At 62.1% G+C, this 19,805-nt stretch overlaps 7 protein-coding genes across 7 annotated transcripts; 3 read left to right on the top strand and 4 right to left on the bottom strand.

The window, feature by feature from the left end:
* Window positions 1–378: 378 nt before the first annotated feature.
* CYB2_1 (Cytochrome b2, mitochondrial precursor) lies at window positions 379–2,293 on the top strand (the record flags this gene model as incomplete). Its single annotated transcript, XM_028618527.1, has 5 exons — window positions 379–543; window positions 582–1,286; window positions 1,338–1,700; window positions 1,763–2,096; window positions 2,169–2,293. 5 exons carry the CDS (start codon window positions 379–381, stop codon window positions 2,291–2,293), a joined length of 1,692 nt encoding a protein of 563 aa, XP_028472894.1.
* Window positions 2,294–3,267: 974 nt separating this feature from the next.
* On the bottom strand, window positions 3,268–5,020 carry KGD2 (2-oxoglutarate dehydrogenase complex E2 component; the record flags this gene model as incomplete). Its single annotated transcript, XM_028618526.1, has 6 exons — window positions 3,268–3,903; window positions 3,960–4,271; window positions 4,394–4,492; window positions 4,584–4,612; window positions 4,685–4,743; window positions 4,911–5,020. The coding sequence occupies 6 exons, from the start codon at window positions 5,018–5,020 to the stop codon at window positions 3,268–3,270; spliced, it is 1,245 nt and encodes a 414-aa protein (XP_028472893.1).
* A 1,332-nt stretch (window positions 5,021–6,352) lies between these two features.
* Window positions 6,353–7,767, bottom strand: HIS6 (Enzyme that catalyzes the fourth step in the histidine pathway; the record flags this gene model as incomplete). Its single annotated transcript, XM_028618525.1, has 4 exons — window positions 6,353–6,561; window positions 6,625–6,800; window positions 6,936–7,229; window positions 7,625–7,767. 4 exons carry the CDS (start codon window positions 7,765–7,767, stop codon window positions 6,353–6,355), a joined length of 822 nt encoding a protein of 273 aa, XP_028472892.1.
* A 277-nt stretch (window positions 7,768–8,044) lies between these two features.
* Window positions 8,045–11,500, bottom strand: EHS24_002802 (uncharacterized protein; the record flags this gene model as incomplete). The annotated part of the gene is made up of 4 exons (XM_028618524.1): window positions 8,045–9,225; window positions 9,415–9,450; window positions 9,629–11,220; window positions 11,265–11,500. The coding sequence occupies 4 exons, from the start codon at window positions 11,498–11,500 to the stop codon at window positions 8,045–8,047; spliced, it is 3,045 nt and encodes a 1,014-aa protein (XP_028472891.1).
* Window positions 11,501–11,844: 344 nt separating this feature from the next.
* EHS24_002801 (uncharacterized protein) lies at window positions 11,845–13,606 on the top strand (the record flags this gene model as incomplete). The annotated part of the gene is made up of 2 exons (XM_028618523.1): window positions 11,845–11,936; window positions 12,022–13,606. 2 exons carry the CDS (start codon window positions 11,845–11,847, stop codon window positions 13,604–13,606), a joined length of 1,677 nt encoding a protein of 558 aa, XP_028472890.1.
* Window positions 13,607–14,172: 566 nt separating this feature from the next.
* Window positions 14,173–14,571, bottom strand: EHS24_002800 (uncharacterized protein; the record flags this gene model as incomplete). Its single annotated transcript, XM_028618522.1, has 2 exons — window positions 14,173–14,298; window positions 14,338–14,571. 2 exons carry the CDS (start codon window positions 14,569–14,571, stop codon window positions 14,173–14,175), a joined length of 360 nt encoding a protein of 119 aa, XP_028472889.1.
* A 496-nt stretch (window positions 14,572–15,067) lies between these two features.
* On the top strand, window positions 15,068–19,668 carry EHS24_002799 (uncharacterized protein; the record flags this gene model as incomplete). The annotated part of the gene is made up of 4 exons (XM_028618521.1): window positions 15,068–15,574; window positions 15,739–16,435; window positions 16,472–17,105; window positions 17,145–19,668. 4 exons carry the CDS (start codon window positions 15,068–15,070, stop codon window positions 19,666–19,668), a joined length of 4,362 nt encoding a protein of 1,453 aa, XP_028472888.1.
* Between the last annotated feature and the right edge of the window lie 137 nt (window positions 19,669–19,805).

Genomic DNA, 19,805 nt, shown 5'->3' with positions numbered 1-19,805 from the left:
ACCGGGCCGGCCATGCCACATGGCGCGGACCGTGAGCAGCAACAAACGAGCGACAGATCATAGGCCCCCCCACCTGGCCGTTAGGATATTGCTTTTGCATGAGCCAGGCGCCAGGCCACCATTTGACACGCGGACATATGCCCGTCGCATTAGCAGCAATACAAACGAGACACCGCCCGGTGACTTGCCCGTCGCCGGTCTTCCGGTCCGGTGGTCCGGCTCCGCCTTTCGGATGCTCGGCAAGTATACGCTGTGTCTGGAAATACAACGAGGGGACAATCCACACTTGCATAAGTCGGTCGCGCCTCAGCGTTCTGCGTCTGCTCTCTCCGTCTCTCTCAGCCATCTGACACTCACCCCCCTCCCCTCATACACACCATGTCGCTCAGAACAGCTGTGCGCACCTTTTCGCGTGCCCGTGCACCTGTCAACATTGTCGCCGCGCCACGACGCGCCTTGTCCACGGCCGGCTCGTCGTCTGGCGGCTCTCGGTCTCGTGCGCGCTTCGACTGGCGCCTGGCCGCCGGTGTCGTTGGCGCAACAGTGAGTCTTTAACCCATAGCACGGAAGCCAACTCTCAGGCCGTCGTCACGTACGTTCTCTCCCCGCCCATGCGCCTGGAAGCGGCACCCAAGGGCAAGGGCAAGAAGGCGGTCCCCTCTGCGGGCATCCCGTTCTCCGAGGTGCAAAAGCACAACACACGCGACGACTGCTGGGTGATTATCGACGGTAAAGTCTACGACGTGACGGCGTTTATCGACATGCACCCCGGCGGCGCCAACATTATCATCGCCAACGCAGGCAAGGACGCGACCAAGATCTTCAAGCCGCTGCACCCGCCCGACGCGCTGGATATCCTCGACGACAGCAAGAAGCTCGGTCCCGTCGACCCCTCGACGCTGCCCGTGGTCGAGGACGAGCCGACAGACGAGGAGAAGCGCATCGCCGCGGCGCGCGCCCTCCTGCCGCCTGCCGACAGCATGCTGCTCCTCAACGACTTTGAGGAGTGGGGCGAAAAGGTGCTCTCGTCGACTGGCTGGAACTATTACAAGTCCGCCGCCGACAGCGAGGCCACCATGGACAACAACGCTGCGGCGTTCAAGCGCTACTTCTTCCGTCCCCGCGTCCTGCGGGACATCACCACGGGCGACCTCGAGACCGAGGTGTGCGGCACCAAGATGGCCATGCCATTCTTCATTTCGCCCGCGGCCATGGCCAAGCTCGGCCACCCGGACGGCGAGGTCAACCTCACGCGCGGCGCCGGCAACGCGGGCATTGTCCAGGGTGTGAGTTGCCGCATGCAAAGTACATAGACCTTGGCTGACACCCATGTGCAGATCTCCATCAACGCCTCGTGCTCGCTCGACGAAATCATGGCCGCGCGCCAGGCAGGCCAGGCGGTCTGGTTCCAGATCTACCTCAACAAGGACCGCGCCGCGTCCGAGAGGCTGCTTGAAAAAGTCACCGAGCTCGGCGCCAACGCCATCATCTTCACGGTCGACGTCGCGTGGCAGAGCAAGCGCACGCGCGACGTCCGCGCCAAGGCCAGCGTCGCGGCCCCCATTGCGTCGACGGGCGAGGGCAAGACGGGCAGCGGCGGCAAGACCGGAAAGTCGGGCAAGCAGGGCGCCGGCGTCTCGGCGGCCATCTCGGGCTTCCAGGACCCGTACCTCCTGTGGGACGACATTGACTTTATCCGCGTGAGTTGGGAAGAATGCACATCTAGCTAGCTTGGGCTTGCCCCGCTGACACCCGACGGTAGAAACACACCAACCTCCCCATCATCGTCAAGGGCGTCCAGTCCATCGAGGACGTGGCCGAGTGCGCCGAGCGCGGTGTGCAGGGTGTCATTCTCTCCAACCACGGCGGCCGCGCTTGCGACTATGCCCCGGCCCCCATCGACCTGCTGTACGAGATGCGCGCGCTCCGCCCGGACCTGTACAGCAAGCTCGACGTCATGATGGACGGCGGGGTCCGCAGCGGCGCCGACGCCGTCAAGGCGCTCGCCCTCGGCGCCAAGGCCGTGGGCCTCGGCAGGCCGTTCCTGTATGCCAACTCGACTCACGGCCAGGAGGGCGTCGAGCGCGTGTGTGAGAGTGAGTAACGAGGAAAGGCGGGCGGACGCCAATAGGAGACCCCAATTGCTGACCTGCTCTCCCCCCCCCTAGTCATGGAAGAGGAGATCACCAACACGATGCGTAACTGCGGCGTCACAAAGGTCGCAGACCTCAAGCCCGAGATGGTCGGCCCCGCAGGACCGTGGGTGGGCGCCAACCGTCCTCCATGGCTGTAGGCTGGCGTTCTTGCGTTCTTGCGTTCTTAGAGGAGACAAGTGACAATGGCTGGATATCGGGGATCACGCGTGTATAGCGAGAGAGAGGCAGAGGGGTTTTTAAAGATGTATAGTCAAGGATGGACCGCAACACAGTTACTTGCATGCTGCCACTGCCACTGGCCACTACCTACAGACTCACCATGGTCATTCTCCAGGACATACCCACCCGCCCCAGCCATAAAGTCGCCTCCGCCCCCACATTCCCCCACATTTTGTCTCCCGCCCGCCTTTTCTCCGCCCCGTCCGCGGCCAGCATTTCCGCGCGCCGCGCCCGACAACCCGCCGATATGCGGCACCCAGCGCATCGGTGCGGAGGACCGTCTCCCCGGCAGCCAGCCAGCAGCCAGGCCATGCAGCCATGTGGTGGCGATGCGTGATGGTTTTTTTGCACGCTGGAGGCGAAGGCGACGGGGAGCTGGGAGCTGGGACGCAGGCGTGGACGGTGGACGCGGGGACGCTGGGACGCACAGAGTACAGCGTATTTGGTGCACGGGATATTAGGCATATGACCAGCCTCGTATTGGCCGCCCCAGCGTACGAGTGTGCGGCTGAATGGTGGAGCTAAACAAAGGCCTAGCCAGAGCCCACACCGCTCCCCCCGTCGTCATCGGTTGTGGGGTCGCTGGATCACTGGGTCTCTCACACGACTACGACAAGACCTGCACACCATCCGCTGAGACGAGGTTTTCTGCAGAAGGCCATTGTCTCGGGTTTATACTCGCGGGCGGTCATTCAGCTTTTGCTTCGGGGCGTCCTGATCGCGTTTACCCACTACACCCACGGTCTGTGTCAGTGGGTTCCACTTGTACTCCTGCGTCTGCTCGTGCTCGTTGTGGGGGTGTGGGGTTTTGTTTTAAAATCTACTTGTGCTCATACATCACATGCATTGACTACGCGCGAATGCTGCCTTTGCCGCTTTTTATTAGGCCATTTTACACGGGGGAAGGGAGGAGCATGCGGCGGGGGTCCTCGAGGTACTCCTTGATGCGGACGAGGAAGGTGACGGCTTCCCTGCCGTCGAGGAGACGGTGGTCGTAGGTGAGGGCGACGACCATGATGGGGCGGATGACAATCTGGCCGTTGACGACGACGGGCTTCTCCTTGATGGAGTGCATGCCGAGGACGGCAGCCTGGGGCAGGTTGATAATGGGGGTACCGTAGAGCGAGCCAAAGACACCGCCGTTGGAGATGGTAAAAGTGCCGCCGGACATGTCCTCGATCGAGAGCTTGCCGTCGCGGGCACGGGCGCCGAGGGCGGCAATCTCGCGCTCAATGTCGACGAGGCCCATCGACTCGGCGTTGCGGAGCACGGGGGTGACAAGACCCTTGGGGGTCGAGACGGCGACCGAGAGGTCGACGTAGTCGCGGTAGACGATCTGGTCGTCCTCGATCGAGGCGTTGGCCTCGGGAATCTCACGGAGGGCAAGCACCGACGCGCGCGAGAACGCCGACATGAAGCCGAGCTTGACGCCCTCGGCCTTCAGGACACCGTCCTTGTACAGCTTGCGGAACTCCATGATGGACGACATGTCAATCTCGTTGAAGGTGGTGAGCGCGGCAGCGGCGTTCTGCGACGCCTTCAGGCGGGTAGCAATGGTCTGGCGCATGCGCGACATCTTGACACGGGTCTCCTTGCGGCTGGGGCCAGAGCCCGACGCAGCAGCGGGAGCGGCCTCCTTCTTGGCGGGTGCGGGGCAGCAGCCTTGGGGGCGGGGGCAGCAGCGGCGGGGGCAGCGGCCTTGGGGGCCTCAGCCTTGGGGGCCTCGGCAGCGGGGGCAGCAGACTCGGCGGCGGCGGGGGCAGCGGCAGCCTCGCCCTCGGGGGCCTCTCCGGGCTCAATCTTGATGAGGTCCTGTCCGACAGTGACGGTCGAGTCCTCCTCGGCGAGGAGCTCGACAATCTTACCCGACTGGGGAGCGTTGACAGAGACGTCAATCTGGAAAGAGTGTCAGTGTGTTGTTACCAGCGTTACAGACTGCGCCGGTGGGTCCGGGGCCGACGTCTCCGTCTGTCCCGTGTGCCGAGTCCGTCCTGCGTCTGTTTGCGCCGCTGGCTCACCTTGTCGGTCTCGATGGTAGCAATCTCCTCGTCCGCCTTGACAAAGTCACCAACAGCCTTGGTGTACTGTTTCAAGGTACCCTCGGTAATGGACTCGGCCTGGAGAGACGTAGTCAGTACATGTGTACGTGCGTCCACGGTGAGGCTAGCAAGGAATCACTGCCAGCCATCTGCGGCAGGAGAAACGCACCATCTGGGGAACCTTGACGGTGACGGGGGCTGCGTCGTCGTCAGAACTATTTCTTGGGAGACGGGGTTCCAATTGCCCCGCGGCTTGTTTTCAACACTCACCGGCAGTGAACGAAGTGGCATGGAAGCTGCGCACGAGGGGGACGGCAGCGACGCGCGACCTGTGAGTGGGGTGTAAGCACGAGTTGTCTGGGTAAAGGGGGGTGGTCCTGTTGTGGGTGGTGGTTGGTGTGCAGGTTGCGGGGGGATTGGCGCCACTCTTTCGCGGGGAAACGAATGCACCACCACGACCACGACCACCACCAAATGGCCTTGCGGGGATACCTACACGGGGAGGGCGGGGCGTGCTGACAGGACGGTGCGGGGGGCACGGCGGGCAGCGGCCGAGCCAGATGCCTTTGCGACGGCGGCGAGTGCGCGAGCGGGTGTGCGGAGCATGGTGGGGAGGAGGGGTGAGTGGGGGATGGAGGAGTGGAGGATGTCGAAAACGACGACGACGAGCGAGAGCACACGGGAGAGGGAGGCTATACGAGCAGGGGGTTTCGCCGAGCGGATGGCAGCAGCGCTGGGCGCGGGGAGAGCGCTGGGTGGGGTGACACCGCCTGGGTCACCGCACGGCTGGCCACACGGCTGGGCCGGAGGAACGCACACGGCCGTCTGCTGGTCGGCTCTCGGGGTTGGGCCCGAACACCACCGAAAAGGACGCGGCCGGGGAGCCGCAAGGCCTACCCCCCCGCCATTTCGCTCCTTGTCGTCACGACTGTAAAGCATATGTCCCCTGTTCAGTTCAGCAGCATATGCACATGTGCATGGAGGCCGCCCTCTCGTACAACACATGCACATGCACACAACGGCAGCATTGGACCTTCCAGTTTTCTGTACCCAGACGTTTGCCAATATGATTGGGACAGGAGAAAAGTTGCTCCACGGGTGGGCACACCACTACGTCATTATTAATTCCCCCGTTTGTCACATTAGAAAGGTGCCTTTACTGCCACCGCGCCACCGCCATCATCTAGCAACGACACATGTCTCTTTCCAAAGCAATAAAAAATAGTCGCTTTACACTGGCCAGTGTTTTGTATTTGTATTGAACCCCCGCACTTAGTGGTAATACACGTGGTCCTTTAGATATATTATTTTGTATTGGTTTGATTTAGAACCCCGGCACTTAGTGGTAATATACGTGGTTCTTTAATCATTTCCCCCAGATCCCATCCTGGATTCGAACTCCGGCCGTTGTGGTAATATACGTAGTTGGAACCTCCCAGGGCACTTTAACGCGACTATAATATTCAGGTTGGAAAGCAAGAATATGACCAGAGGCGGCCTTTGCCAAATTCCAGCGAAAAGGACGGGCGATGATGGTGGCACATTCGGGCTGGCTCTTCTATCTGTGCACATTCTGACGGCAGATGTCTCTGCCGCACCTGCGTCCACACTCTACCGCGCGACTTCCTATCGCCGCTGCACCTGTCGCTGCTTATCGAAAGCAAGCCGATCTGCCGTCAGTGGACCCAACGCTCCAGGTCCGTCGTTTACCGACACCCCGAATCGCCATGGCTCAGTGCCGTGTAGTTGAGATACTGGCACTAATGACAGCGCTGAGTGTCCACGCCACTGGTTACTCCCCCACACAGCCTTCCGTCCACGCAGAAGCAATGCCATGCACCATGAATAGTCCTACCCCTCTACCTCTACGCTACCCCTAGCCCATTACAATCATAGTCCTACCCTACCCCTCCCCTTCCCTTCCGCCACTCCCGGCTCTTAAGCTGCCGCCGCGCTGTCGGCCTTGGCCCGCGCGTCCACCTCGACCAGCTCGTCAAACTTGACGCCGCTGCCGCCAAAGATATCCAGGCTCGAGCCAAACGTCAGGTCGACCTTGCCGTGGCTGAGGCGGTCGACGAGGGGGAGGTCGCCAATGTCCTTGGCGCCGCCGGCATACGTGCACGGGATGGACACCCACTCGCCGAGGCCTGGTGTGTGTGTCAGCAGATGTGTGTGGCGGGCGGTGGGTGTCGACACAGCCCCGTACTCACGCTCGACAAGTTCCTCGTCAATGCCCTGGCACAGACCCTCGACGTCGGCGGCGTGGATGAGCAGCTCGGAGCAGTATCCCTCGATGAGCTTGACGCTCTCGGCCGTCACGGCCAGGTCGGTGAGCGTCTTCCAGCCGTTCATGGCGACGATCCACCCGGCTTCGCGCTTACGGCAGCTGGAGGATGTGTTAGCTGTGGAAGGAAGGAAGACCAGAGGCCAGAGGCCAGAGGCCGTGTTTTCAGTCAGAGGCAGCTGCGGTCCCGGTTTGGCACAGCTGCCCAACTGCCCCAGCCGCCAGTGTCGCACCCACCTAATGTCCACGACAAGCCTGTCCCGGCCCACGACCTCACACATCTCCCGCAACACGCCTTCGTCAAACTTGCCGCCGGGGAACAGCGCGCTGGTGACAATCACTTTACTCGCGCCGGCCTCGAGCCACTCCTGGGCATTCTTGACGCTGATCCCGCCGCCGACCTGCAGGCCCCCCGTCCACGCCGCGAGGGCTTCCCGCGCCGCGGCGTCGTTGTTTGGGCCCAGCTTGATGACGTGGCCGCCCACAAGAGCGTGTTGCTTGTACAGCGCGGCGTAGTATGATGGCGGGTTGCTGGGAGCGTCAGCAGGGAGCCGAGGGGAGGAGAGGGGAGGGCGTGGGGGTGGTGGGGGTTGGGCAGGTGTGAGAGGGTGAGTGAACGGCTGTATCTTGAGTTGGTAGCCTGGTCTCATCCCAACTTCGTATATTCAAATGGATACCGCGTCGAAGCTGGCGCACGACAGCCTTGGCAGCGATGGGAGGAAGGCGGGAGGGAGGGAGAGGAAGGGAGGGCTGCCGGAGCTTGGGCGACTGGCATGGGTGCACAGCGAGGAGCTAAGCGTTCGAGGCGTAGCTCTACTTCGTCCAGCTTCTTGTCCATCCTGGAAGCTGGCACATGGCAGCCATGTCTAGCAGCACAGCAGCACAGCGGCGACGGAGAACGCAGCTTGACACAGCTCGACACCCACCTCGCGACAAAGTTCTCCTTGGGCCCAGCGGCCGCGCTGTCCGTCAGGTCGAGCGTGCCGCCCACAATCTGCTTGACGACGCCGCCGTGCAGGTCAATACACGGGCGGAACTGCGAGTGTCGCCGGGGAACGTCGGTGGCCATGGTGGTTGGGGAGGGTTGCAGCGAGAGGAGGGTGGGTGTGGTAAGTAAGTCGGTTGTGATCAAGGGCTGGGCTGACTTTTTCGGCAATTCATGACGGCGACTGGCCGACTGGATAAACAAATGTCATTACCGTTGCTCGCCCTAATGACCCCACCCGTTTTCCTAATCCGCTAAACTGCGCCGTTCGATCAAACCGCTCAAGATGTGCATGCAACACCACGGATCACGCCTAATACAGCTAGCTATCTCTATCCCACGCTCCGCTCCACTCTACATTCTACACATCGCTCGCACGCGGCGCCTTGCGTTTCTTGCTCTTGGACTTTTTGCCGTCGTCGTCGGGCGTGCTGGCGGCAGACACCTTGCCCGACTTGGACGGGGTCGAGACGGAACGCGAGTGGCCGTTGGCGTGGCCGTTGGGCACGCCCAGGCCATTGAGCTGCTTGTTCTTCTTCTTGTCCTTGCCGCCCTGCGGGGTCGACACCTTGGGCGTAGCAGGCGCGGCCTTTGGCTTGGCGGGCACGCTGGCCATGAGCTCCTTGAAGAAGACTTCGAGCTGGGCGACATCGTCGTCGCGCACCACGCGGACAGCGTCGGCCGCAAGCGACAGCGGCGCGGCGCCGAGGTTGGGCAGCTCGTCGATCTCGATCGCCTCGCCCTCAGCGGCACCCTGCTCGTCCTTGGCCGAACCGAGGAACTCGTCCATGAACGCGTCGAACAGCAGGCCGACGGGAGGAAGGGTGTGCGACGGGCCGTCAAAGACCTGCTCCGGGTGGCCGGCGGCGCGGCGCTGCAGCGCCGAGACGGCGACAGCAGCAGCCTCAGGCTCAGGGGCAAGGTCAATGTCGTCGAGGAAGGCGTCCTTGCCAAACATTTCCTGCCAGATGGAGGTGGCACGGCGGGCAGGGGCAGCGGCCGACGACACGGAGCGCGCAGCGGGGGCAGCGGCAGTCTGGAGGTCGCCGAAACGCGAAATCTCACCCGAGGGCGCAATGCCCACGAGGTGGACAGCCGAGCCAGTGGCGGGGAGAGTGGTCATGACGGTAAAGCCAGACTTGAGGTTGGCGGAGCGGGCGAGGGTGCCGTTGGGGTTGAAGAAGGCAAGGGTGGTGGCGGTGGCGCTAGACTGAGCGGCAATGAAGCCTGAAGGGGTAGGGAGGAGGACGTCGACGGCCTGCGAGGGCAGCGTGTTGACGACCTCACACGAGAGGAGGTCCCAGACGGTCACACCCTTGTAGGCAGCGCCCGCAACAAGGTAGCGACCCTCTGATCCGGAGAAGGCGACCTTGCGAGCATCAACGCCGCTCACAAGAGGGCGGAGCAGCAGGTTGGTCTGCGCATCCCAGAGGGTGACAACCGAGCCGTGCGCGAGGGCCACAAGAGTGGCATCGGGCGAGAAGGCAGCGGCGTACACGCCGAGCGAGCGGTACGAAAACGTAGAGCGCGTCGACCAGTAGTCTGTAGATTGTCAGCAACTTGTCTTTCGAAAGAAGAAAGAAGTTGTTGTCGTGGATGGTGCCCTCAGAAATATAGAAGAGTGGGTTTATCATCAAACAAAATTATGATTGTTGAGCTTGAAAATTGTGTTCATCACAGGGCACCAACCCCAGAACGGTCCGGAAGAGAGAAAAGGAAAACGGTACTCACACTCTGCAACAGCGGGCTTCTTGGCGGAGGTCTTGCCTGAGGGGTATCGTCAGCGGACATTCACAAAACGAAATAAGGGTTTGTAAATGTGTCTCCTCAGTATTGCAGAACATTGGTTCCTCAGCGCCGAAGCTTTGGAGAAGAAATAGTAATGTGTTGTTGTTTATCATCACCGGAGACGGTGGGCGGGGTAGGGATGGAATCGTCAACGTACCTTGCTGGGTCTTCTTGACCTGGCGGACGTGCCAGAGCTTGACGGAGCCGCTCGAGCCGGCAGTGAGGGCGAAGGGCTCACCGCCCTGGCTGGCAGCGGGGCCGAACGAGAGCGAAGTGACGTCGTCGGTGCCATGAGGACGGGGGTACTGGGTGTTGACGACGTAGCGGTCGCCGTTCCAGCGCCAGAAGGTGAGGGTCTTGACAAAGCCGCCACCTTCCTCCTCGTCGGCACGGCGGCCAACGACAGTGGCCATCCACTCGGAGCGGCCATCCTTGGGTTCGGAGAAAGCAACCTTCTCCACAGCCACGGGGATGAGCTCCTTGTCCTCTCGCCTGCTCACGCGGTTCGAGGGAGCGACCTCGAGGTCGAAGAGGACAGTCGACGCAAGAGGGTCGATGAACTGCAGAGTCGAAGGGTGCGACGAGGGCACAACGAGTGCCTTGGTGGCAGGGTGGACAGCGAGCGGGTAGGGGCCCTTCGAGGTGGGACGCAATGGGTCGAGGCGGACACCCTGGCCGACGGCCGAGACGTGACCGGTCGAGGCACCAACGCGCATGAGAGCACCATCGGCAAAGCCCATCCAATACTCCTCCTCGACACCACGGCTGCCGGGGCGGACAGCGACGCTGAGAATCGGCCTGCCGCCGAGACGAGGGATGTACTCCCTCTTGCCGGAAGCAAGGTGCCACTGGACAAGCACACTCTCCTCACCGACGGAGAGAATCTGCGCGCCGGCCGAAGTGAACGCAATGGCAGCAACGGCATGTGCGTGCCAGTGGAGCGAGGTTGTTGGCAGACGCTTCTCCGTGTCGGCGTACAGAGGCTTTTCGGCAAGCTCGGCCTGCTGAGCCTCAATGGCCGCAGCATCGAGTTGGCGGAAGGCGGCACCGAGGCCGTGCCACAGACGAATGACACCGCGCTCGTCACCGGTAGCAAACCACTCCTCCTGGACCGAGCCGGTGCGCGACTTGCGGTCGGGCGCAAACGCACCACAGGTGAAGGTCTCGTCGGAAACAAACTTGACGCAATTCAGCTTCCACTTGTCATCGGCAACGGTGGCTGGCAGGCGATAGACGTATGCCTTGGCACCGGCGAGGGCGACGACATAGTTTGAGCGGGGCGACATCATGATCGCGGCCGGCTGAGAGCGGAGCTTGCCCACGAGGTACTGGTAGGGAATATGCTTTTCGCCAGCGGGCACGACCTGGGGGAGGAGCGGCACACGCATAAGACGGTGCTGGAGGTGACCGTTGTCATCGCGGACCTTCTTGCCAGGCTTGGGGTTGGTGACGGTCGCGAAGATCCACCACTTGTCAGCCACCTGGCCGACGCAAATCTGATTCACGCGGCCGTCGTCGGCGAGCAGGACGGTGCGAACGTGACGACCCTCAACCCAGTCCCAAATTTTCACAGTGCCGTCCTCGGACGCGGTCACGAGCTGCAGCGGGTTGGTTGGGTGGAGAAGGAGAGCGGTAATGGGCTTGCGGTGGCCGTGAGGGTCGGTCGAGGACAGGGTCGAGAGGCGCGCAAAGTTTGCCGTGGTCGAAGAGTGCACGAACACGGACGTGTTGGCGGCGGTGAAGTAGAACCTGGTTTGTTAGCTATGCCCACAGCGTTCGCAGCTACAACTCACCTGCCATCCTTGGACCACACTGGGGGGATCGCAGAGACCTCGCTGCGTGCGACGGGGACACAGTCCCAACCGGTCACTTGAGGCTGGTGCTGCTTTTTGGGCTTTGGCTTTGAGGGCCCAGCCTTGGAGGGGTTGGAGAGCTCAGCGAGCGGGTCGCGAGCACGCTCCTTGCCCTTGGCGCTTCGTCGCGGACGAACATGGTGTTCCACGGGCAGGGTAGTGAATGATTCGCCCATGGTGAGGCGGGGGGGAGAGAAGAACAGAAGAGATGTTATATCTCTTCGATGGGTGCGAGAGCCAGTCTTGCAAAAGTTGGACGGGTGGGGGGGGTACGAGCACATTCAGGCGCAAGAAATTACAAACGGGGAGGGCAAAATAAACATACATACCAGTGGCAGCTAAACGGGGCGGCTCATATAACACAAATTGTCGTCGACGGAGACAATCCTCAGTTTGATGGAAAAGAATCAGCGCGTGAGCAGCCACGACCCAGGCAGCAGCAGCGCAGGCAGCGAGCACGCTCATCCTGTCGACGTACAGACACACCTTGCTCTCTCCACCACTCCCCAAAACATCCAAAATGGCACTCGACTTTGTGCTCCCCCCTATCCACGACAACGAGGACGGCTCGTGGGGCCCTTCGTCCTCGACCCTCGCCGCTCCCTTCAAGGAGTAAGTTAATGGTCGGGGTCCTCATCCCACCACCACCATCATAATCACATTTGCCACGCATCACAGGTCACTGACCCCCTTCTAGCATCCCCTATGCCCCCTTCTCCAAGTCGGACAAGCTCACCCGCATTGCCGACTGGCACGACCCCGCTCTTGAGGGCGCTGCTTCGTCGACTGCCCGCGGTGGCCGCCAGACCACCACCGCCAACCGCCGCCCCGGCCGTGAGGCCTACGGCGCCTCCGAGGTCAACGCCTTTGGCTACGTTCACGACGAGGACGAGAAGAGCTTCTCGCTCGTCGACTCCACCCGCCCTACCCGCGGCCGTACCTCGGCTCTCCGTGGCCGTCCCGCTCGCGGTGGTCTCGCTCCCGGTCCCCGTGGCGCCGCCGGCCGTGCTGGCGCTGCCCGCCCCGCTGCTCCTGCTCGCGGCGGCGCTCGCTACAGCACTAGCTCGCGTGGTGGCCGTGGCGGTTACGGCTACGACAAGCCTACCCGTACGCGTGACTGGTCGGTGACCCCGGCTCAGGACTGGGAGCTGCTCGAGGAGATTGAGTTCAACCGCCTGAACAAGCTCTCGCTCGGTGTCGACGCTCCCGAGGACCTCGAGGCCCACGGTACCCTCAAGGGCTACGACCGCGCCGTGTTTGACCGTGTCAACACCCGTGCCGAGAAGCCCCTCGAGATCACCGAGCGTGCCCGCTACAACATTACCACCTCGGAGGACCCCGTCATTGCCGAGCTCGCCGAGAAGAAGAAGGCCACCATCTTTGCCACCGACTCGATCCTCTCGGTCCTCATGTGCGCTCCCCGTTCGGTCAACTCGTGGGACATGGTCCTCGAGCGCCGTGGCGACCAGCTCTTCTTTGACAAGCGTGACGGCGGTGCCTTTGACTTTGTCACCGTCAACGAGAACGCTGCCGACCCTCCCGCCGACTCGGACGACGCCCTCAACGGCGCCGCCTCGCTCTCGCTCGAGGCCACCTACATCAACCAGAACTTCCGTTCGCAGATCATCCAGGACAAGTCCAAGGCCTACACCCCTCACCCCAACCCCTTCTACTCGCCCGAGGAGACCGAGCCCCTCGCTCCCGTCCTCTACCGTTACCGCAAGTTCGACATCTCCGTCGGCGAGGAGGAGGAGCTCGACCTCATTGTCCGTACCGAGGTCGACGCCTTCCTCGGCAAGAAGGACACCCCTATCACCGTCAAGGCTCTCAACGAGTACGACTCGCGTGCCCAGGGCGCCGGCAAGGCGCTCGACTGGCGCAAGAACCTCGACACCCAGAAGGGTGCCATTGTCGCCAACGAGATGAAGAACAACTCGGCCAAGCTCGCTCGCTGGGCTCTCCAGTCGTACCTCGCCGGCGCCGAGCAGATGAAGATGGGCTACATCTCGCGTGTCAACCCCCGCGACAACCAGCGCCACGTTATCGTCGGCATCCAGTCGTACAAGCCCGTCGACTTTGCCCGCCAGATGAACGTCTCGCTCGCCAACGGTTGGGGTATCGTCCGCACCATTGCCGACCTCGTCCTCAAGCAGCCCGAGGGCAAGTACGTCCTCGTCAAGGACCCCAACAACCCCACTATCCGCCTCTACGCCGTCCCCGAGGACGCGTTTGAGCCCGTCGAGGAGGAGGAGGAGCTTATCATCCACGAGCAGGACGAGTAGTAGACTAGGTAGAAATGGCTGCATGTATCTTGTCTGGATTAGGGCTAGAAATTATGACTGCACCACAGGCAGGGGAAGCAGCGAAACAGCGGGCGGGTGCTGGCTCACCCGACCAGGCTAATGATGTCCTGAGCGACCGTCACGCCCGGGAGAGGTTCGTCTAACAAAGGGTACCAGTATAGGCTCATGGTGGACTGCACCTGCATTCACCAACTGCCTTACACTCGTTTGGCAGCTGGTTGTGTAGGTATCATCTCGCCATGAACCTGCTCATGCGCGCCTTGTCAGCGGAAGACCGTCTGTAAGGAATCTGCAATGACATGTCCTGCCACAAGGACATGAGGGGCTGAACAGGCATCCACGGGCACGATTGAGGTCGAAAGGAATAGTCGAAGGTGCCGACAACATGGCTGCGATGTCGCTGCAATCGTGGAGGTCGCTGCGCTCGCTCTCAACTGAACAACACGGGGGCCCGCGCTCATATCACTCTGTGGTGCGTCTTGTAGGAGGGGGCCGGGTCGAGTTGCAGCTGGACAGCGCCGAGAGCAAGTGTGTACGGCCATATCCTAGGCGTAGCGGAAGAACTGCCAGCCAACCCAGTTGGCAATGACGAACCACGCCGTGACGGGGACGAGGATTGGGAGGAGGTACTTGTAGTGGTTGTCCGAGCAGAGGACGGCGAGAAGAGGGGACTGGGCGTGAGCTTAAGCGGGGAAGGACCATTAGCTTACGTCTGAGGGGCACCCGATGCCAATGTACAACCCCGCGAGAGCCACTGTTGCCGCTGTACCGAGGACAAACGAGACGGAAAGCGCGTACATCTGCCCCGCTGTGGACGCGACCAGTGCGCGCGCCGGCGGGGGGTTCGCGTAGTCGTCCTCTTCCAGTACGAGGTTGGTCTTGGTCGACGAGGGCACGGTCGGCGTCGCGGTACCCGAGCTTGCTGCTGGAGCTGTCTTGGACATTGTCTTTGGTGTCGCTGTCGTGTCGTTGTTCGACTGGGGTGCGGGTTTTTGGACCCTCTTTGTCTCCTCTCCTCCGTCGGGAGCCGTTTCGTCGTTATCGCGAGGCACTGCGTGAGAGGGAAGCGGCGGTGTCGAGGTGCACGATGAAACAAGCGCGCAGTTGCAGGACCAGACGTCGATGCGAAAGAGGAAGAAGATGTGAAACGACGTGGGAGAGAGAGGGTGAGAGACGAGCCGGGGATTTAGTGTCGTCACCATCAACAAGCGCGCTGGCCCATTTGGCCACTTCTTGCTTTCATACCTTCCTCCGTCATTGAGTCTTTATTAATCACCAACACCCACCTCCATCGTGCAGCGCACTCTTGCACTCCCCGCGCTATGCACATTATTGCCCGGCGCGGGCACAACAAGACCAGAGGTACGTAGTCCCCTCTCAGCGCGTCGCGATAGCGATTGGCGAGAGACGCTTTCAGAGGCACGCTTCTGACGGTACAGAATGACCGCCGTGCCCCAACCTTTTGCGCAGGCGCCGACGCCGACGTCGGCACTGCTGATGCCTGTCGCCGAAGCTCCACCACCACTGCCTCCCAAGGATACCAGCGGCGCCGCACTGCTTGACAGCAGCATTGACGCCCGGCGCAGCATGACGGCCGACCCGTCCACTCCGCCGGGCTTGGGCGCGGCGACTACCCCGACAGCTACCCTGCCGCCCAACGCCAACGTCCATGCCAACACCCTCGCCGAGCCGACGCTTGCCCTGCCGCAATCGCAATCACTACTGTACCCTCACCAACAACAACATCATCCCAATCTCACATCGCGCCTCAGCGCGCTCTTCCACGCCGGACCAGGACAACACGCGGTGCCCGCCATGTCCAGCACGACGGTGCCCGACTCGCCAGGCCCCGTCGTACCCGGAGTGGACGGTCTGGACATGGTGACCTTCAAGGACCGGAACGCACTCAAGGTTCTCGTCGTTACGTGGAACATGGGCGATGCCTTGGTACGTCTCGGACTGGGTCTGTCAGCAGCGCGCGCGCTGTGCGAACAGCTTTGGTGCCAGAGAAGCTGCAGCTCGCAGCGCACGCAGTCGGCTTCCGCTGCGGCAGACGTCGTCATACCAACCCCTCCCCCAACAACCTTGATGACAGCTGACGCGCTCCGCAGCCCAAAGGCGATTTGAGTGTCCTCCTCGGCGACGTCCCGACATACGTAGCGGATGAGTACCAGGCCGATCCATCGTCGGGTCTGCCTCTGCTTCCTATCGAGAACGTGCACCCCTACCACGTTATCGTGTTCGCCGCGCAGGAATGTCCCACGCCCAGCGGTGTTCCCCGCGGTCTCGGCGCCGGACTTATGAAGGGCAAGGGCGTTGGTTTGCAGTGGAACGACCAAGCGATCAAGAAGGAAGGAGTCGGAGCCAAAGAGGGGTCCAAGGAGGTGTTGAAGGACGCCAAGGAAGGAGACAAGGACGAGAAGAAGAGGGAAGGGACGGGCGACGAGGTCACGAGACCCAAGCCGCTACGACAAGATTCTGAAAAAGACTTGCGACAGAACAGCAAGGAGGGCAAGGTGACTGGCGTCCTTGACAGTCTCAAGGTCAAGGAGGGTCTCAAGGAGAGCTTGAAGCAGAGTCTCGGGACGCTGGACACACTCGGCCTCACGGACAGGAAGGACGACAATGGAAGCCCCGCTCCCTTGAGCGACCGCAAAAAGCTCGAACGGCTCCGCGAGACGTATGACATGGGATCGAGCTCGCCTATCCGTATGACCTCGCCACTGTCGGATGAGCGCCTGTTCTCACCCGCTACAGTGGAGCACAGGGTGCCAGCAGGACCCAAGGGCTGGAGTGCGATGCTCGAAGGTGAGCTTTGAGAATGGCGTAGCAGCTGACATTTAGAATGGCTCTGTGCTGGACCTCCAAGACCCGCAACACCAGAAACCTCGCCCGGCTCATCTGATCAGACCCCTGCCGCCCCTACCTCCCCCAGCAAGCAGCCCAAGCCCTTACACAAGACGTCGGGCGGCTCCAAGCCGATCGGCATCCCCATGCCCCCGGTCGCGGCGCTGGTGACCCCCTCACCCATCCACACAATGCACGCGCGTGCCACGCCCGTGGCCCGCTCGTTTGAGCCGAGCAGCATTGCCACCAACAGCGTGTTCGGGACCAGTGCGGCAACAGACTCCTCCTTTGGCGCACCGTCCGCTGCACCACCCGGTACCAGTGTGATGAGCAGCAATGGCGGCTTCCTCGCCCCGCCCGCCGACTTTAACCATCCGGGTCTGACGAGGTCGCTGAGCCAGCGGAGTATCACCCGCTCACCGAGCGACCAAGGGCTCGAATTGCCCGCCCCTCCGAAGTGCATCCGCGAGCCTGGTGCAGGCCCATACGTCAATGTTGCCAAGGAGCGTCTTTTGGGCCTTTACATGAGCGTGTTTGTGCACAAGGGGTGCGAGAACCTGGTGAGAGGCGTGGACAAGGACTTTGTCACTACTGGTCTCGCCGGCGGCCGGTTTGGCAACAAGGGCGGAATGTGAGTTTCCGGTCCCTTCGACGTTAAGCTGACATGCAGTGGTATCAGTCTCCATCTGGGCGAGAAACGACTTCTCTTCATCAACGCACATCTCGCAGCGCACACGGACAGGAATGATGCTCGCCTTGCCAACATTGCAAAGATCAAGGGTTCGCTCGACCTCAACTGCTTCCTGCCGGCCGAGGACCCACGCGCGACCATGCCAGATCTGACCGACCGGTTCGACAGCAGCTTCTGGTGTGGTGACCTCAACTTCCGCGTGGACATTACGCGACAGCACGCCGATTGGCTCTTGAAACAGAACAAGTACCAAGAAGCTCTGGCTTGGGACCAGCTGCGTAAAGCAATGGAGGACCCGCGCCACACACCCTTGCCAGGCTTTTACGAGGCTCCCATCACGTTCATGCCTACGTTCAAGTACGACGTGTGGAAGTCTGTGCGCGCTACGAACCGCGACATGCGTCGGTCCATCCGTCGCCGCAAGGCTGTGGACCGGCACGAACGGTCGTCGTCGGAGATCAACCCAGCCACCTTGCAAGGTGTGCCCGAGGGAGCCGAGTGCGACTTGCTAGAAGAACCAGAGTATTCGGGTTCCGACGTCGGCGACGTGACCCATGACCATGGAGCACCGCCGTGCATGCCGGGCGTCTCACCCGAGATGGGGACAAACGAACTGCCACAACATGAAATGTTCCCTGACGCAGAGTCGGTTCGCTCCAGCGTGTACCTCGACGATCCACCCTTTTCGCAGGACGGAGGCGACGAGCTTGCACCCAGCGGTCAAAGTATCCGGTCGACCGCTTCTGCCAGTGCCCTGCGGTCACCGGCCTCGACAGCAACCGTGGCCACGACTGGGACAGGAGTTAGCACTGGCCGTCCCAAGCCCTCACTGAAGGAGAAGAGCAGGAAACTGCTCAACATTCTGAGACTGGGCAATGGGCGACCACTGTCGCGCTCTGCCCCACGGACTGGGACGCCGGCGGATTCTGCCCGACGCACATCTACATCATCGTTCCGGTCGTTTGTGTTGTCCGAGGACGGTGTGTCGACCGTTCTGAGCGACGATGCGACCCCGCCTGTCCATCCCCTCGACGATCCCTTGGGCGCTGTTGTGGGGCTGGGGCTCGGCGAAGGTAGCCCACAAGGTGTAACCAATGTTGCCAACGGCCACGCGCACTTTGTTCCCGGGGCCGACGCCAACGGCCACACCCATGTCCCCGGCTCTCACCCGCACCACCTGATGCCGGGTGCTCCAAACGGCAGTGCACTGGGTACGTCTGTGAAAAGCGAGCACAGCGGCGGCGGCCACGCCCGTCGACCGTCGTCGTCGTCTGTCCGCCTTCTTTCATCCCCACCGCGACGCCACATTTCCCTCCGCCGCCGCAGCCCATCTATGCGGAGCAACCACACTGAGAACGAAGAGGCGGACGACTTTGACGACACCAAAGACAACCGCGTGGGCGTGTACGATTCGAGCAAGAAGCAACGAATCCCCAGCTGGTGTGACCGTGTACTGTTCAAGAGTCACATTATCCCCGACGACGACGTGATTCTGGACGAGGACGACGAGGACGACGATGATGACTCGTCAAGGGGCAACGGACGGTTGTATCGCCTGACACATGTGTTTTCCAACTTTGGGTCAACACTCCGCAAGCGGTCAATGACATGGGACGAGTCGTTGCCGCGACCCGACCTGCCCCCAGCACCAGACACGCCACCCACTGCACCACCCACATCCGTCCTCATCAATCCCGACTCGGTGCCCCCCACGCCCGTCCCCAACGCGCGCGCAACGTTTGTCAGCGAATCGCCAGACCGGATCCCCAACTATGGTCCACTCAATAACGGCGGCGACTCACTATCCCAGTCTCCCCCCGGCCCGGCCGCGAGCCAGTTCCCCAACCGGTCCCGCAGCGTCACCTTTGACGGCCCCCAGCCGAGCACGCCGCAGCGCACGCCCATCGAGGGCAACAACGACGTCCCCTCGCCGCTCATGAGGCCACGCGTGGGCACCAGCGTCTCGATTGATTCCGCCGCATCACGATCGCCCACGGCAGCCACGGGCACCAGTCCGTCGGCAACCAGCGTGCTCGGCTTGAACCGCCGCGTCTCGTCTGCCAGCCGCCGAGGCTCCGTGTCGTCGCGCCGGGGATCTATCGGGTCGCGCAGGAAGAGCGCCGACCCGGCCCACCCAACGGCATACATGCCCCAGCTGACCCACGCGCGCACCACCGGCCACTCGCTCGACGACTACCACCAGCACCGGTTCACCGACCCGAACCTGCACGCTGTCCCGACCGGCCCGCGCGCGCAGGGCTCGGGCTTGTTCTCCAAGCTGCTCCGCAACCTGCCTGGAAAGCTGGCCTCGCGCGTGTCCCTCTTCCACGGCAGCGACGCGGGCCACGGCGCCGACGGCGGGGACCTCCTCGCGCCGCGCAGGCACCTCGCAGGCGAAGTGCGCGTGCTGCACTACGGCACGATCGACGACGCGGGCATGCGGCAGTTGGAGGGACGGAGTGATCACCGTCCAGCGATTTTCGCGGCTGCAGTGTATGTGTGAGAGGGGGAAGGATGGGACGGTGACGAGGGAGTGGGGTGTATACTGGGGAGAGGAGTGGGGAGGGACAGGAAGAAGGAGTCTCGGGATGTAACCACATAGACATATAGCCCACTTATTAACCATAATTTGCGAACAAC

Source organism: Apiotrichum porosum (genome assembly GCF_003942205.1).
Source record: "Apiotrichum porosum strain DSM 27194 chromosome Unknown scaffold_14, whole genome shotgun sequence".
Classification (NCBI taxonomy): Eukaryota; Fungi; Basidiomycota; class Tremellomycetes; order Trichosporonales; family Trichosporonaceae; genus Apiotrichum; species Apiotrichum porosum.
This window is presented reverse-complemented; position numbering and strand designations above follow the sequence as displayed.